Genomic DNA, 15,244 nt, shown 5'->3' on the forward strand with positions numbered 1-15,244 from the left:
ATTGACGGACTCTCCCTCTCTCTCTTTCTGGCACTTTTTTTGGTTTTTTTTCTCTGCACAACTTTTCCCAAAATAAAAATATTGAGTGTTGCCTTCCAATCTCAAAGAAAAAAGAAAAATCAAAATTAAAAAGTAAGTGAATTTTTTTTGGATAAAAAGAAGTTTGGGTGAATTTAATTCTGATCACCACCATAGATCAGGATACACCTCCAGACTGTGTTTTCAAACTCGGACCGGACCGACCGGTCTAATCGATCGAACCGAAAACTGGCCAAGCGTCCAGTCCGAATTACCCAAAAATCGGATGCAATAAAACTCGGTCAAAAATTGGGTTTGACCGGCAAACGGATGAACCGGTTTGATATCAAAGGTCCGGTGGAACGCTGAAAGAAACTTGATGAGGTGTCAAGTTTCGGCTTTACATTTCTTCCAATTTGTACTAAAAGAAGTCTCCAACTTTCAAGTCGCCAACGGTGGGAATCGTAGTGGGCCCGATGGAAAGATATAATGGCGGCCTTCTTAATTGAAGTAGATACTTGACATTGGCATGAGTTGGAGACCTCAGCCTCAGTCCTGCCGCCCAATTTTTTTTTTAAAGATCAAAATATTTTCAATATTATGTTTTGGCCCCTATATTGTTAAAAATTATTAATATATTTCAAATATTTCATATTTTATAAATGTTATCCTAAAGTTCAGTGTTTATTTTTCAATTAAATCCATAATTTTAATTCTAAACTTGTTAATGTTCATTAAATAATCTAAAATGTGACTTGATCATTCTAATTTTTTTGTATTTTCTTGTTAAATATATTTGAAACATCAAATATATATGAATATATATATTTATTAATATTAACATGTTCTTAAGTATTTTACATATAATATTTTAATTTTTAAATAATTTTTATTTATGACATCATCCGGTTTAACTCCTATCAAATCCGATCGAACCTATTGACCCCTGCCTCCTGAATTCAACCAAGTCAATACCCGGTCCGAGTATGAAAACATAGCCTCCAGAACCATGGGTCGCTTATAAAAGTTCTACAAATCGTCTATTAACACAATTATTACATCGACAATAGATGTGTCCGGAACCATAAATGACTTATAAAAATTCTTACAAATCATTCATTAGCACAGTCCTTACATCCACACAAAATTTGACAACCTCTTGTGAAAAATTGACCCGTTCTTGTCAACTTGCGTTAACAAATGAATAGATACGTAGGCTGCACGAAAACAACATAGATAAAGTTAATTGACGTTATCACTTTGTGCAAGCTCATACTTATCTGATCTCTGACCAAGTGGAGCCCGCTCGTGTGAGCCTGGATAGTTTTTGGCCTTTAATCCAAAACGAGAATTTATAGCCCTTGTCCGGTGGTTCTGTCCCCATCGATCCCTTCATAGGCCCAGTTAGATCTCCCCCGCAATTAGATTAGAATAGAGTATGATAAAAAGTAGGGTTGACGATTGACAAAAAAAAAAAAAGAGAATTTATAGCCCTTGTCCCTTGCCACTTTGTGTTGAATTGGAAAACTCACTACAAGAAAATTGCGTTTCTGTGACAGGCAAAAGTCGTCACTAAAAATTCAGAAGTCGTCACAAAAAAAGTCAGTGACGACTTTTACTGCTGTCATAGAGCTGTCACTAGTTCTATGTCACAAAAGGGGGTCCATGTGACGACTGTTGAAAGTCGTCACAAACGATTTCGCTTTTGTGATGACTCTTGTCGTCACTCATTGTTGTACATTGTGTGACGACTTTTATTGTCACTAAGCTGGCTAAATTCTTGTCATAGTCAACCCTTGGAGTTGTCACATTATGCTTCCGTTCAGTGACGACTTTTGTTGTCATTGTTTTCCATCCATAAAAAGTGACGACTTTCTGGTGTCACTAGTGAAACTTGTTGGCAGTGACAACTTTTTTATTGTCATTTATTTTTTTGTAAAAAGCAATAATCTAATGTTAATTACGCAACATAGCTGCCAACAATCACAAAACGTTCATTGAGTGAGTAGCAAGGAGAAAAAAAAAGCCAACATACGAAAAGAAAGCCAACATTCATTTCGAATAGAAGATCAACCCAAATACATATATATATACTATGAGGCATGAACGCGCTTCGCGCGATGGAAATATAAAATGCCCTGTCCAGTTTTGAAGTAATAAAAATAACAATTTATTTAGAAAAGTATATTTTTTAGTATAGTTATTCCACAAGTTAAGTTTTGTTGATACTTTTTGGCCGTTTCTTTTTGGCCGTTTCTCACAAAGCCTCTAGTCAATGGCAACCGTCAACTTGCATTTTTTGCAAAACCATTTCTGGTGCAAAAATGGAACCAATGTAGTATATAATACAGAGCAAGAAAAGAAAGAGCATCCCACGAGTTGGTTATTTACTCATTGAGAAACTTTTGTGGCCTATGATAGCAAACACAATTGGAGTTAAACAAGCCTATAATGTGGTCTAATAGACTACAATCTTAAGCATCCATTCAACACTATATCAAAGTTTCACGATGACAACTGTTTGAGGGGGCCTATACAGAACATGAAATTATGAATCTCTTAAAGACTGTATTCACCTCTTCAGCCAGTGACAGGAACTTTTGAGACTCATCAGAAGCATAACCAGAAGAACCTAGAACTAACATTCCCGGAGCAAAACATGCTAAATCATCCATCTGCACATAATTTTGAAAGACAAATACTATAAATTAATAATTACTCCTCCACAAAACAATTAGGATATTTAATCTTGCAAGTTCACACGTCACCTTGTCAGTTAGGGAATTTCCAATCTTTTCACAGATATATGCAAAGGATGAAGGGGTAGTTCTCTTAACCAAGCTTGAAAGACCTTTCATTGATGTCTCCCACATTTCTCTGCTTGCAGATTCATGAGAAGAGTTACTTCTCCAGGATATTCTAAGTTTATCTCAAAGTGTGAAAAAGAACTTAAGATAGCAAAGTAAAGAAATCTACTCCATGCTCAACAACAATGCAATAAGCAATATGTACATTAAACTTCAATGTCATTAGTCTCTCGCTTTGAGCTCATAATACATTTTTCTAATCCCATATACGTGACGTTTCTTTTACCTATATTTTCTCAGGATAGCTGACACACTTTGATACAAGTCTATATATATATATATAGACACACACACACACACACAAACATTAAAATAGAAATGTGAATGCTTTGCAGAAAGTATGCCTTTTGGGAAAAGATCGATATATCTAAGGAAAGAAATGCCAATGTTTACCTGTAATGATTTACAGAAGCAGTTTTGTTTCCTTGTATCCACACCTTGAGTAAATACTCATAAAAGCTGCCAAAAGAAGAGCTTTTACCATTATTCAAATTACAAATAATACAAAGTAAAGAAAAGAAAAAAGTATATTTTCAAAGCCATGGAAATGAGATATACAGGAGGATAATTTTGAAGGGACCTAAATGAAAAACAAATGCTATCTATAGATTATGAGATAATTACAAAGCAAGCACTGCTAAGGAATGTAAACATATTGAATAGATTGTATCTGTCCCCCATAGCCCCAGAAGTGATGGTAGAATAGGATGTTGTGCCCCTCTGGGGATTAACATAGATGGGAAGCAAACCATCAGTAGGAAAGGTCCTGCTAAGAAATAAAATAACATTCTCCACCTGAAAGTAATGGATATGAATCATCAGCTGTCTGTCAGAAACTTATTGGGAAAAAAAGGTCTATCCTTATCTAACTCAGCCAAAATTCTCTCTTGTTCGAGCACCATAAAATCTTAATATACACTTTGACTCTTAAAACTTTCATAAAATGTTCATCTCTTTTTGTCTCTCTCAGATGCACAGAAGAAGGAAAAGGGGGAATGAGCAAGCGAATTACTTGAAAGTGTAAGGAGCTAGTTTTTGGATACCTTCTGCCGATTCTTTGGGTTTCCAGTCCTTTGAGAAAGAACAATAAACTCCAGTTGCTCTGTACCAGAATCAGTTAAAATACTATCAACCTGAGAAAAGGTAAAGTTTTACACAATTTGTCATACATATGTATACTCAAGGCATAGACATGACAATGAGCAGAGACAATGCAAATAGTTCATGCAGAGAAGTAGAAATATAGAAGTTGATTGGGAGATACATGATTTAAATGTAAAGAAAGCCAGGATTAATAAGAGCAATGTAAAGCTCAATTGCCATTATATAATTGTGAAGAATTAGGGAATATTCAAATAATTATTGTGGCAGGTATTGCTATTATTATATCGTGCAGCTGAGTCTTGAAAGGACCCACAACAATTTTGTTTTGCTTAAAAGTATAGCAAAAGTCACAGTTGGACAATGAACTTGAGTCTAAATGTTTCATGAAACAGAAAACAAATTAACATATGTATCAACTTACACCAGTCCATCCGGGATTATGCAGATTCTCGTGAGCCAAGCTAATAACGTTATAAGGAATGCCAGAAGGTGTGTCATATGTAGGCAGTAGCCTATCCGCAATATCCTGAGCCTTTTCAAGGAAAACCTTATCCCCAGACAGATCATATGCACTGAGAAGTCCTCCTACCACTCTGGATTTTGTTATGAAAAATTCATAAGTAACCACCAGTTATATGAATGTCTTGTCTACCTCCATTTAAAAAGTTGACAAGAATTTCAGATGTTAAAACTTATACAAAGGAAAAGATGAAAACACAAAACTAAAAACACACGAAACATTAAACCTTATAAAACAACCTTATGGTTGTTTCAAACACACTTGCATCATAGTTTTTGTTAAAATCCAAGGAATTTGCAACCCACTTGCCACCAAATGACCAGATAAGATTAGATAGGAAAAATGGGTAAGCAAATACTTACTGATTAAAGACACTTTGCAATTAAAAAATCACCTTACTACAGTGAAACTTTCAGGAGGGGGGAGGGAAAGCAAAGTTGGACAAAGATAGTGACAACTTATACGTGTGTGAACAAAGACATAGCAATCATTTTTTAACATGGTGACTACAGAAAAACTAAACAGCAAGTGGAAATTCTACGACATTACTACTAATCCTCAATGAAGAAAAAGTCAACAAGCAAAATTTACATTTACGCAAGTGGCTCAAATGTCTTAACTTGTTTTACACTGCCAACTTCATTTTCTTTCTTGAAATTAAAGCATAAAGGGTTTTGGACAGAAATCAAATCCAGCATCGTGGCTATACCAAAACGAAAAAATGCCAAGTATGGTTGTCTTCAAATTGGTGTAATTCCTACCTTCTTAACCCGTACAAAACCTTCAACTCTACATCCTCCTGCTGAGGGCGCAGGTCTTTTTGGATCTTTTGTCTTGTCAGATTTATCCTCTAAAGCAAGTCTTTTAGACTCCAGTGAAACAGATGCAACCAAAGTTTCCATTGTCTGCAAATAATTAAAAAACCCAGTAATGCCACATATATAATAGGTGACAACATCAACACCTATGCAGGACTACACAATTCAATCATAGGTTTCTAGTATAGAAAAATGATATCAATTGCATTGATAGAGGTGCAGAGTCATGCTACATATACATTTCCCTTTTCCTTTATTTATTTAATTTTTGTTTTGTTCTTTTACTTCCTTGCTTTTCTTCACCTTATTTTTGCCTTTCCCTTTTAAAACTTTGGGCATGCAACTCAATATTGTTTCTTACCTAGACCAGACTTTCAGTGTTTTGATCGCCAAAATATGATTCATACTCATGATGTCCATGTTCATCCCTATATTAAAACAGACAACAAACTTCTGATTTGAATACAGCAAATTCAAATATTACATAAGGTCATTATAAATGAAAATTTCTGCTACTTAAAGCTAAAGAAGAGAAAAGTTTGCACTACAGAAGGAAATTTTTAATGAGAAAGTTCAGATTAACCAAGACAAACATATAATAAGCAAACAGTTTTTAACAGGCAACAAAGGTGAAAGAATCAAATTTGGACAAAGATAGTGACAACTTATACGTGTGTGAACAAAGATAGCAAATAAGGTTTAATACAGAGAAAAAGTAAAATTCTGGACCAACATTCATATTAGTGCCATACAGCAGCCTAGCAGATATTGCGCATAGTCCACTTTATGTCTAGGACCCTTTCCACCGAACCTAATAATGCAAGTATTATCAAATTAAATTCAACTTTAATGTCAACGAAAAGGAGAACAAGGTATAAAAAATGAAACTGAAACATTAGAAAATTTCCAACAGGAATATTGCAAGCAGATTCCAAGTATGAAGCTATTGGACAAGGCCAACAAATCATAAGTAAGGATGACAAAAAGAGAATTTAAAAAAAAAAAAACTTCTTGAGCAGTTCTCCATTAATTTTTTTTAGTCCAAGAGAGATTTTAAGATCTTACAAGAAGAAAGGAGAAATGGAGAATTAAACCAGTAATATAGGCAGCTACCTCCTTTTCATTATTTCTTCGGCTGTCTTGAAGTCATTGCAAAGCTTCTGTCCACAACCGTTACGCCAAACATCCCGATCAGGCACACCTTCAGTAAAATAATTTTGCTCTCCTGAAGCAGCCTCAGTCAAATCTGGATCTGGATCTAGATCAGAATTTGGATGTTTAACGTCCAAAATTGCTGCTGCAGAGCCATCACCTAAGCCATCACCAATTCCGATAGTGATATATGATCAGAAATATAATACTAAACTAATGAAACCATGTCTTCTCAAAAGAAAGGAAATGAAAGAAAAAAACTATAGCTCCCATTTTGTAGGGCAGAGCATGTCATACCCTTCGGGGAAAAAAAAAAGAAAAGAAAAGAATCAAGATGACGGGATAAGCTCAGGTTCCTATTACCATGTAGTATACGCTTTGCTTTACTGTAAAAAAAGAAGAAGATGGAAGGATCCTATTCCCTTACGCATTGTCACGGATATAAAAGGTAGCAGCCTCATGATTTTCCAGGTGTTCAGTATCAACCTGCTGGAATATTTCCGGCATTAAAAAAAAAAGAAATTCGTCAAAACCATGTCCTTTTTCTACTGTTTTGTAACTAAATAAAGTCCAGTTGCCTACTTTGAATCTTTGCTTTATTCAAAGTGTTTTTTCGTATGATAAAATCGTGAGTTGAGTAAACTTGACCTATCGTTTTCTGGAATAAAATCGCTTTTTTGGTTGCTGGAGTCTTTTCGAGTCAATAATATGGATAGGGAAATGCAGCAATGAGCATTGAACGAATGCCCTGTTACGGCCTGCTGTTAGACCACTTGGGCATTTCAACAAACAGTAAACGAACATGAAAAATTCCAGCAATTCTTTGCTCAAATGAAGCCACGGTTGGCCCCAAAATCATCAGAAGTACAAGGGATTTCAAATTCAATCATGATATAAACATGCGCATGCTAAAATTTGAACAATCAACGGGGCAATTGCAATAAACGAAGCCATGGCAGACATGCTTAGAGGACTTGGGAAGGAACTGAAATTCAAAGAAAAAGGGGCGACTTATAGTGCTCTTACTTGAGCGGTGGCGACGGCGATTATGACGAAGCTGAAGACGGTGAGTTGGAATTGGAAGATGACTAGGTCTGACTTCCTCCGAGAGCCTTCATCTAGTGTTACAGAGAACGGCAGCAGCCCAGGAGGTTGTGCGCGGTGTTGGCGATGGCAGACAGCAGCAGAGCGGACGCGGACTGGTGGTGACCTGGTTCTTCCTCCTCTGTCCGTTGCCGCGTCTTTCTCTCCTGATCTTCCTGTCAGCCGCCACTCTTCCTTCACTCTATTTTTTTCTTTTCATGCTCAAGGCCTCACTTCCAAGAACCCTAGCTGCTTCTCTGCTCTTCTGTTTCTCTTTTTCTCCTCTAAAACCTAGCCGCCCTTTCTCAGGGCTTCCCCCTCAGCTTTTCTTGCTCACGGGAAGGAAGGGTTAGTTCACCATAGGAAGGAAAGACTGAGAATGAAATTTGTCTAAGTGTTGGAAGAGAGAAGCGGCGAGACTTTTGTTTGTGTGTGTACAACCAAAACGACGTCGTTTTGTAGAGATTTTAGCCACCCCCCCGCGCCTCTTTCAGATTTCAGACTGGCGCTCTTTTTTTTTTGGCATCTAAGCACGTCTTTGAGATTCCAGGATTCACGCCTTTAGCTTCATACATCTTTTTTCTTTTCTTTTTTAGCCAATTTTTTTTTCAGGTTTCTTTTTTCATACTTAATCTCTTTTTTTTTTCCTTAATCTCATCTATAAATATCAAATAAATTATTTGATATTGGTTTCTTTTTTGTGCATGTATATATGTGTGCTTGTTTGTGTCTATATACATCTTTTTGGGTTTGGACAACTCAATATACAAATTATTTAAGAAATTACCTTACAATAAAACTTACACAATAAAACATGTTTCAAAAATTTAACATGCATAGAATCGCTTATATACAGTATAACACTTCTTACTCATGCTTATCCTACTCTTTGTCTATTACTTAGTTTTTATAATAAATTAAAAGAAACATGTAATCAAATATTCTGTTAAATGTGTTACAACTCTCAATCTTATTGCACGACAGATATTTTACTGAATAATTTTAATTTCGTATATACCCATTCCATATGAAAATAATTATTACTTATGATGTATTACACGTTATACTAATCTTTCACAGTGCTAACATTAGACTACAAATTATATTCAATTACACTTTTTCAAATTATTTCAGTTATTGATTTTTGGGGGTTGTTATAAGGAATAATAAACAATTCGTGAAAAAATTTTTATGCTCAGACATGTCTATTATGTCAACTTAGCAAAAATTACAAATATCTAAAAATAGTTTGTTATTATATCATTTGCATTTTGCTAATACGTAATGAATAGGGGCTAAATTATAAAATTAGGGTGTCATATCTTCGGTGCTTTTGCTAATATAAAAGAATTGGGGGCTAAAAAATAAAATTAGGGTGTCATAGTAGAATTAGTGAAAGTTGATGAAAATACTGTAGTATACAGTGATGCAAAAAGTTGTCACAAAATTGGAATCGGGTAGACTTTCAATGACAACAAGTTATGTTGTCACTGTAGAGAGAGCGTTTGTGACGACTTTATTTGAGTTGTCATAAATTCATTTCCCACGGCATCAAATGAGATGCGCGCCAACTATTTCGTGACGAGTTGAGAATGACAACTTCCAATGTTGTCACTGATTATGCTTGTGCTGTACTCATCTGTGATGACACCTAATGTCGTCACTGAATTAGGTTATCTGTGACAAGATTTTTGTTGTCACATAAATTTTTGTCACTGAAAAACATATTTCTTGTAGTGACTAGAGTCCCTTAAAGTCATTATCTAGCTGAAATACAAATCAAAGTTATTGATTATTCAATCAGTTCATTCAAAATTTGTTTGTCAACTAATGCTGTTGGACGTGGACTTGAATTAGTAGTAATTAAGATTTTAAAATTGATTTGATATTGATGAAACTTGAAATTCAGTTGTAAGAAATTTAAGTTACTAGAGATTGACTTCCTAAAGGTGTGAGACTCGAAAAATTAACAAATCAAATGTAAATCAAAATTTTAAACTTGTTAAAATAAACAAAAATGCCAGCTAGCTCATTTTGATTAGTCTTGTTTACATGCCTAGTAACCTAGGACGAAAACATCAAAAATACACTTGCTCCTATTATGAGGTTCCATTAAAACCATACACAAACAAACCAGTTTTTACTTGAATTTTTCTCCTTGTTGAACTTCTAAGTGCATAATCGAGCAAAATACGTCTTGGTGGATTAAATTAGGGCTAGAGTATCGTGGTTTTGTGATGACCGCAAGGAGACGCAGGAAAAGGTCTTTGCTTATTGCGTCTAATGAGATGAACTAAATTGGTTCTTGAATATTTCGTTGAACTTTTTGCTTTTGTAATTTCTTGTGAGTGTGGTAAGACATTTACTATAATTGCAACAACCAAAGTAATTTCTTAAAATATATTAGTTTAAAAGCACGTACGTGGCATTACCTGTCTCCAATATTAATGAGTGTGTTTGGATTGCTGAATTATTTCACATAATATTTTGCTTGCATCATAAACACATTTTTCAATCCACCATTTTATATTCTTAATTAGTTTTTTTATCTCACATACATCATATTACAAAAAGTATTACAGTAATTATTTCAAATAATACTCTTTCCAAACACACTCAATAGTAGTTATTGTTTTAATGGTCAATGTTGATGTACATATACCAAGAAGGTATCCATCAAAGGATCAAATTTAGTTACAAAAATACTTTTATATCAAAAATGGTTATGTTGAGTACCAGCAAGTTCGTGATCGATCTTCGTGTGCTACCTTGCTGTGTATCTTTGGAGTAAACTCTACACAGCCTTGGGGGATTAGTCTAGCCAAAAGGTTGGAATACTCTTAAGTGAAAAAAACGGTTATGTTGAGGAAATTAGTTTTTGGATACAATTTAAGAACTAAAGACCATTGAAAATAAATAATTAATCGCCACAGATTCCATTCTTTGCAATTTGGCATCTTTAGACTTTTGATCATTTTCTCTGATAAAACCACAAAGTAAAGATTTTTTTTTACAGGTGGATTATCCATAGAAATGTAATTTTTACCACTTAAACCACAAAATATACATTGTCACTAAAATCCTAGTTAATTAGCTAAAAACATTACTAAAACACACCAAAATTAAATAATAAAATACGCTAAAACATGTAAAATATACACTTATCAATAGACGTGGCAATCGGGTCAAAAATAAGGGTAACGGATTGGGTTGAGATCCAGGTATAACAGAAAACCTACTGATTTAATCACGACCCGACAACCTGCAAAGGGTAGAATACTTGACCTAAACCTGAAATTTTTGGACATCATATGATTTGAAACACAATTTTAATTTACTAATATACCACTATAGTTTCTAACAGAACCAATTTTGCACAAGGCTAATTACATAACGAAGTAATAAAAGTCTCAATAAAATAATTCCAAAATAGATCTGAAATAAATTAAAACACTGTAAAAGTGTAATATCCCAAACCTGATATAAAATAAATTAAATCACTATAAAAGTAGAAAAATAATGTAATATATTATTTGTCCAAATATATTAATTCCAACTTCACACAAGTCAAACAAATTCATTTAGGATTAATGATTAATGCCTTGGGAAAAAAGGAATAACTTAGTTTAGTTAGATAAAATATTTTTATATTTATTAAATTCTTTTTAATTCATAAACGAATTATCGGATCAACCCGTGGGTAACCTAAATTCGACCTGTTATCTTTTCAGGTTCACCAGGTTCGACCCGATTCTGATCTAAATCTGCAAAATCTCAATTCAAACCCATTAATTTCGTATTAAATTCGTATGATGTTTTCAAGTTGTATCGAAAATTGCCACCCCTACTTGTAAAGCAAGTCTTTGCAATTTTCACATGTGATATTATATAAATCTCGGGTCTATATAAGCGTACGCTGGCGGCACTTTGCTACCACAACCAAAATCTCACCCTCAAAATTTCCTTTCCTTCTCACAAAGTCTCCCAGCTGCGATACTTTTTTCCTTCTTACAACTCTCACTCCCATTATTCTCTTTCCTTCTCACAATGGTTAACTTGATTGCCTCTCACATCGTCAAACCAGCAAAACCAATCCCCACAAAAGTAATGTTTTTATCTGAGTGTGATCAACGTGTGCCCGTGACTCATGTAACTATCGTCCATTTTTACAAGCCAGAAGGTCCAGAATTGCTAAAAGATGCCACTGGGGTTTTGAAAGAATCACTAAGCGAAGCCTTGGTGGCGTTTCATCCGCTTGCTGGACGTTTATACCAGAAAGATGGGGGCCGAGTTGAGCTGCAGTGCAATTCCATGGGAGCTTTACTTGTTGAAGCACAATCTGAGCTCAAAATACAGGATTTCGGAGACTTCTGTCCAACCCCACAAATCCGTGCCCTGATCCCACCTATAGATAACAATAATACTCCCCTTCATGAGATACCGCTCCTTCTAGCGCAAATTACAAAGTTTGCCTGTGGTGGTGTTTCTATAGGCTTGGCCGTGTCACATGTCATTGCGGACGGCCACAGCGGGTGTCATTTTGTTTCCGAATGGGCAAAGATTGCACGTGGTGAAAAATCTGATGATCAACCATTTCTAGATCGAACAATTTTTCAGAAATATGAAGACGATCACCCATCATCAACAGCCCCAAAATTACAATACTCGGACTTTTTCCCACTACCCGTCCTGATAGGCCAGTCTAGCAGCTTGGAAGAGCGTAAAAAGACTACCATCTGCGCCATGCTTAAGTTAAGTAAAGACCAAATTGAGCAGATCAGGAACAAGGCCAACTACCAAGATTTGATGATTCACAAAACTAGCAATCAAAGCCCCTTTAGCCGGTTTGTAGCAGTATCTGCACATATATGGAAGTGCTTATCCAAGGCCCGTATGCACAACCCCGCCCAAGAAACGGTTCTATATGTGAATATGGATTTTCGCAATCGGCTTAAACTACCCTTGCCCGGAAGGTACTTTGGAAATGCTGTCTTACCTGTACCAACAAGAGCCATTGTAGGTGACCTCCAATCGAGGCCACTAAGCTATGCTTCAAGCAAAATTAAGGAAGCAATAGAGAATGTTAAAGATGAGTATGTAAGGTCATATCTTGTTTGTATGAAGAACATTCCGGAGGTATCTAGCAGTCGACATTTTCAAGCCGTTGGTTGTCCACAGGGGTTGTTCTTAGGAAATCCCAATTTGATCTTTACAACTTGGGTTGGTCTGGGCTTGTACAAAGCCGATTTTGGGTGGGGAAATCAAATTTTCTTGACCCCTGGGTCAGTTGCTTATGATGGAAAACTCTTCATTATTCCTAGTCCTAATGGAGATGGGTCGTTATTTATACCATTGTGCCTACAAGCAGAACACATTAATGCTTTTAAGAAGCATTTCTATGATGATATATGATGATGTAGACTTACAAGGTTCGTTCTTGTGTAGTTTCATGGGGCTCAGTAAAAAGCTTTGTCATATGTAATGTAAAAGTTAGGTGCCACTAACATTTGAATTTATTTGTTGGACAGGGAGCCTACAAATTGGCAGCTGGTGGAGAACAGTTCAAATTGTTGGACGTGGAACTTTTAAGAAATGGAAGATGGAGTAAAGGGAAGCCAAAAATTTGTCTCCAAAGTAGTAGCAAATAAGGAGACTTTTACTCCTTTGAGATAGCTAGTATGACCTTTACGATGTCCTTTTTCTTAAAAAAAAAAAAAGGATTAATCTTGTATGTATCAAAAATAGATACATTAATGAGTATGGATACTTGTTATTTCATTTCAATTTGAACTAACTCTCAATTTCAATTTTTACACATGTTGTATATATCTATGTTTGTTATTGTATATACTGTCAATATATATATATGATTAATTTTTTTTTCTTAAGCAAGGGCAATAGCCCCACTTTTTTTTTTTTAGTATAAACAGGAGGACTCGAATCTAAGATCTCTTGCTTACACTCCCTCCCCCGTATCACCCAACCCACTCCTCCCCCGTATATAAGATTAATTAAAAAAAAATATGATGTATAATCTTTTCATGATATTATTACTTTAAAGTGTCAATCTATAAAACTTGTTTCTTACACAGTAAAATTTGAATTATGATGAGCATTGTGTATTGGGTACTTAATTGTCATATTCCATCCCATAGCAAAGAAACTTGTAAATTGCGTGATGGCATATCGACTACTAGCTTAAGCTAGGAATGGAGTAGCTTTAGAACCACCATGGACACTTAATCTTTTTTTTCCCTCTCTTATGAAATAACATTTATAACCTATCTTATCTTAGTCTGAGGGGAAGAAAGAATTCAAGTGAGCTATATGAGGGGTGAGAGGGAAAGAACCCATATAAAGCAGAGGAGTACACTATTAGACATCTTAAAGCAAAGGACTTATAGTCCAAGAGGAATTTTATATTCCTTCTCAATGGCCAACTTCCCAAATCCAGATTGGTTCTATGTAATCAACTCAGTGCAGAGTTCCCTTCATGTCTTCTAGCTTCAACATTGTGCACTTAAGAACCATTCCTGTTCATCTTGTCTCAAATTTAGAGCTGCCTCCAAAAAAAAAAAAAAGAATAATCATTCAAAATTACCCTTGCTTTTTCGAAATTTGATATATAGAACTCTTATGATTATTTTCCAAAGTCTTTAAGGCACTTTCCCATGTCATAATTCTCTCTCTGTATTTTTTTTTTAAAAAAATTACTTACATATTTGTAAATTCCTTTTTGGTTAATTGCCCTTTTCTTTGATGTTAAAATAGGCGATACATAATATTGCTGGAATGAGATTGATGTCAAAGTAATGAAATATCATCTTCTTATTAGCTTGAAATTTTTGGGTACATTCTATCTTTGATATTTTAATTCGAGGAGCCCACCACCCCTTTCAATAATTGATATTTGTTAAGTGTAAAATTACAATCATTATTCTTTGTCAACATCCATTTTCCAAGAGAATTCTATGAAAAGTTGAGAGTAAATGTAAATGTCACAAAAAGATCGCCATCCAATTTATCAACTTAAAAGGAGGTCTTTATAATCTCTATATTTGAAAAGAAAAAAAGGAAAAATTTCAAAAATTTTAAGTACTATAGACTTGTTCTTTTTTTTTATCAACTTAAAAGGAGGTCTTTATAATCTCTATATTTGAAAAGAAAAAAAGGAATAATTTCAAAAATTTTAAGTACTATAGACTTGTTCTTTTTTTAAAAAAAAAAAAAAAAAAAAGATACCGTTAAACCCCTATATAAAGGCCTGAGGTCAATTCTCTTCTTCGGCAAAAGAGTTGAGATTTTCAATCCATCAACATCTAATTTGCTGGCACCATTAATTCTAATTGTCCTTCCAAATCCCCCATACGATATTGGACTTCGGCCTAATCACAATTAGCCCAACCAGATGAAACTTCCTTGATCTGAAATTACACGTGGCGGCTTTCTGTGCAGCCCACATATATACATTTATTTTTCCCTGGTCGCTGTTGAGGGTGTCATGGTGCCACTACTTATGTAAGATGGAAAACCAAGGAGAGGAGCCCAAGCCCACCTTTCAATTAGACAATGACCGATACAATCCTTAAACCAGGAAGAATTTTCAAACCACAATTTAGGAGCTATGTACATAGAGATAATTAACTTCCACAATGCATATAAAAGTGCCAAGTGATATATTA

General features: G+C 34.9%; 3 protein-coding genes across 8 annotated transcripts; 1 reads left to right on the forward strand and 2 right to left on the reverse strand.

The window, feature by feature from the left end:
• Positions 1 to 3,415: 3,415 nt before the first annotated feature.
• LOC113694357 (mannosyl-oligosaccharide 1,2-alpha-mannosidase MNS2-like) lies at positions 3,416 to 5,207 on the reverse strand. Its single transcript, XM_072071492.1, has 4 exons — positions 5,107 to 5,207; positions 4,411 to 4,582; positions 3,929 to 4,018; positions 3,416 to 3,680 (listed from the first exon to the last, which is right to left on the reverse strand). The coding sequence occupies exons 1-4, from the start codon at positions 5,205 to 5,207 to the stop codon at positions 3,495 to 3,497; spliced, it is 549 nt and encodes a 182-aa protein (XP_071927593.1). The 3' UTR covers positions 3,416 to 3,494.
• Positions 5,208 to 5,336: 129 nt separating this feature from the next.
• Positions 5,337 to 7,962, reverse strand: LOC140009997 (uncharacterized). Of its 6 annotated transcripts, XR_011817269.1 has the most exons (6): positions 7,506 to 7,962; positions 6,907 to 6,968; positions 6,441 to 6,639; positions 6,061 to 6,138; positions 5,689 to 5,755; positions 5,337 to 5,414 (listed from the first exon to the last, which is right to left on the reverse strand). XR_011817269.1 is itself a non-coding variant. In XM_072056364.1 (5 exons), the coding sequence occupies exons 2-5, from the start codon at positions 6,938 to 6,940 to the stop codon at positions 5,374 to 5,376; spliced, it is 333 nt and encodes a 110-aa protein (XP_071912465.1). In that variant the 5' UTR covers positions 6,941 to 6,965; positions 7,506 to 7,962; the 3' UTR covers positions 5,337 to 5,373. The 6 variants fall into 6 exon arrangements, 5 of the variants coding, with proteins under 5 accessions (XP_071912465.1, XP_071912475.1, XP_071912460.1 ...); XM_072056364.1 differs by lacking the exon at positions 5,689 to 5,755 and having other exon boundaries at positions 6,080 to 6,138; positions 6,907 to 6,965; XM_072056374.1 differs by lacking the exon at positions 6,061 to 6,138.
• Positions 7,963 to 11,514: 3,552 nt separating this feature from the next.
• On the forward strand, positions 11,515 to 13,390 carry LOC113704211 (hydroxycinnamoyl-CoA:piscidic acid hydroxycinnamoyltransferase-like). Its single transcript, XM_027225952.2, has 2 exons — positions 11,515 to 12,991; positions 13,091 to 13,390. Exon 1 carries the CDS (start codon positions 11,610 to 11,612, stop codon positions 12,972 to 12,974), a length of 1,365 nt encoding a protein of 454 aa, XP_027081753.2. The 5' UTR covers positions 11,515 to 11,609; the 3' UTR covers positions 12,975 to 12,991; positions 13,091 to 13,390.
• The last annotated feature ends 1,854 nt before the right edge of the window (positions 13,391 to 15,244 follow it).

Source organism: Coffea arabica, chromosome 1e (assembly GCF_036785885.1).
Source record: "Coffea arabica cultivar ET-39 chromosome 1e, Coffea Arabica ET-39 HiFi, whole genome shotgun sequence".
Lineage (NCBI taxonomy): Eukaryota > Viridiplantae > Streptophyta > Magnoliopsida > Gentianales > Rubiaceae > Coffea > Coffea arabica.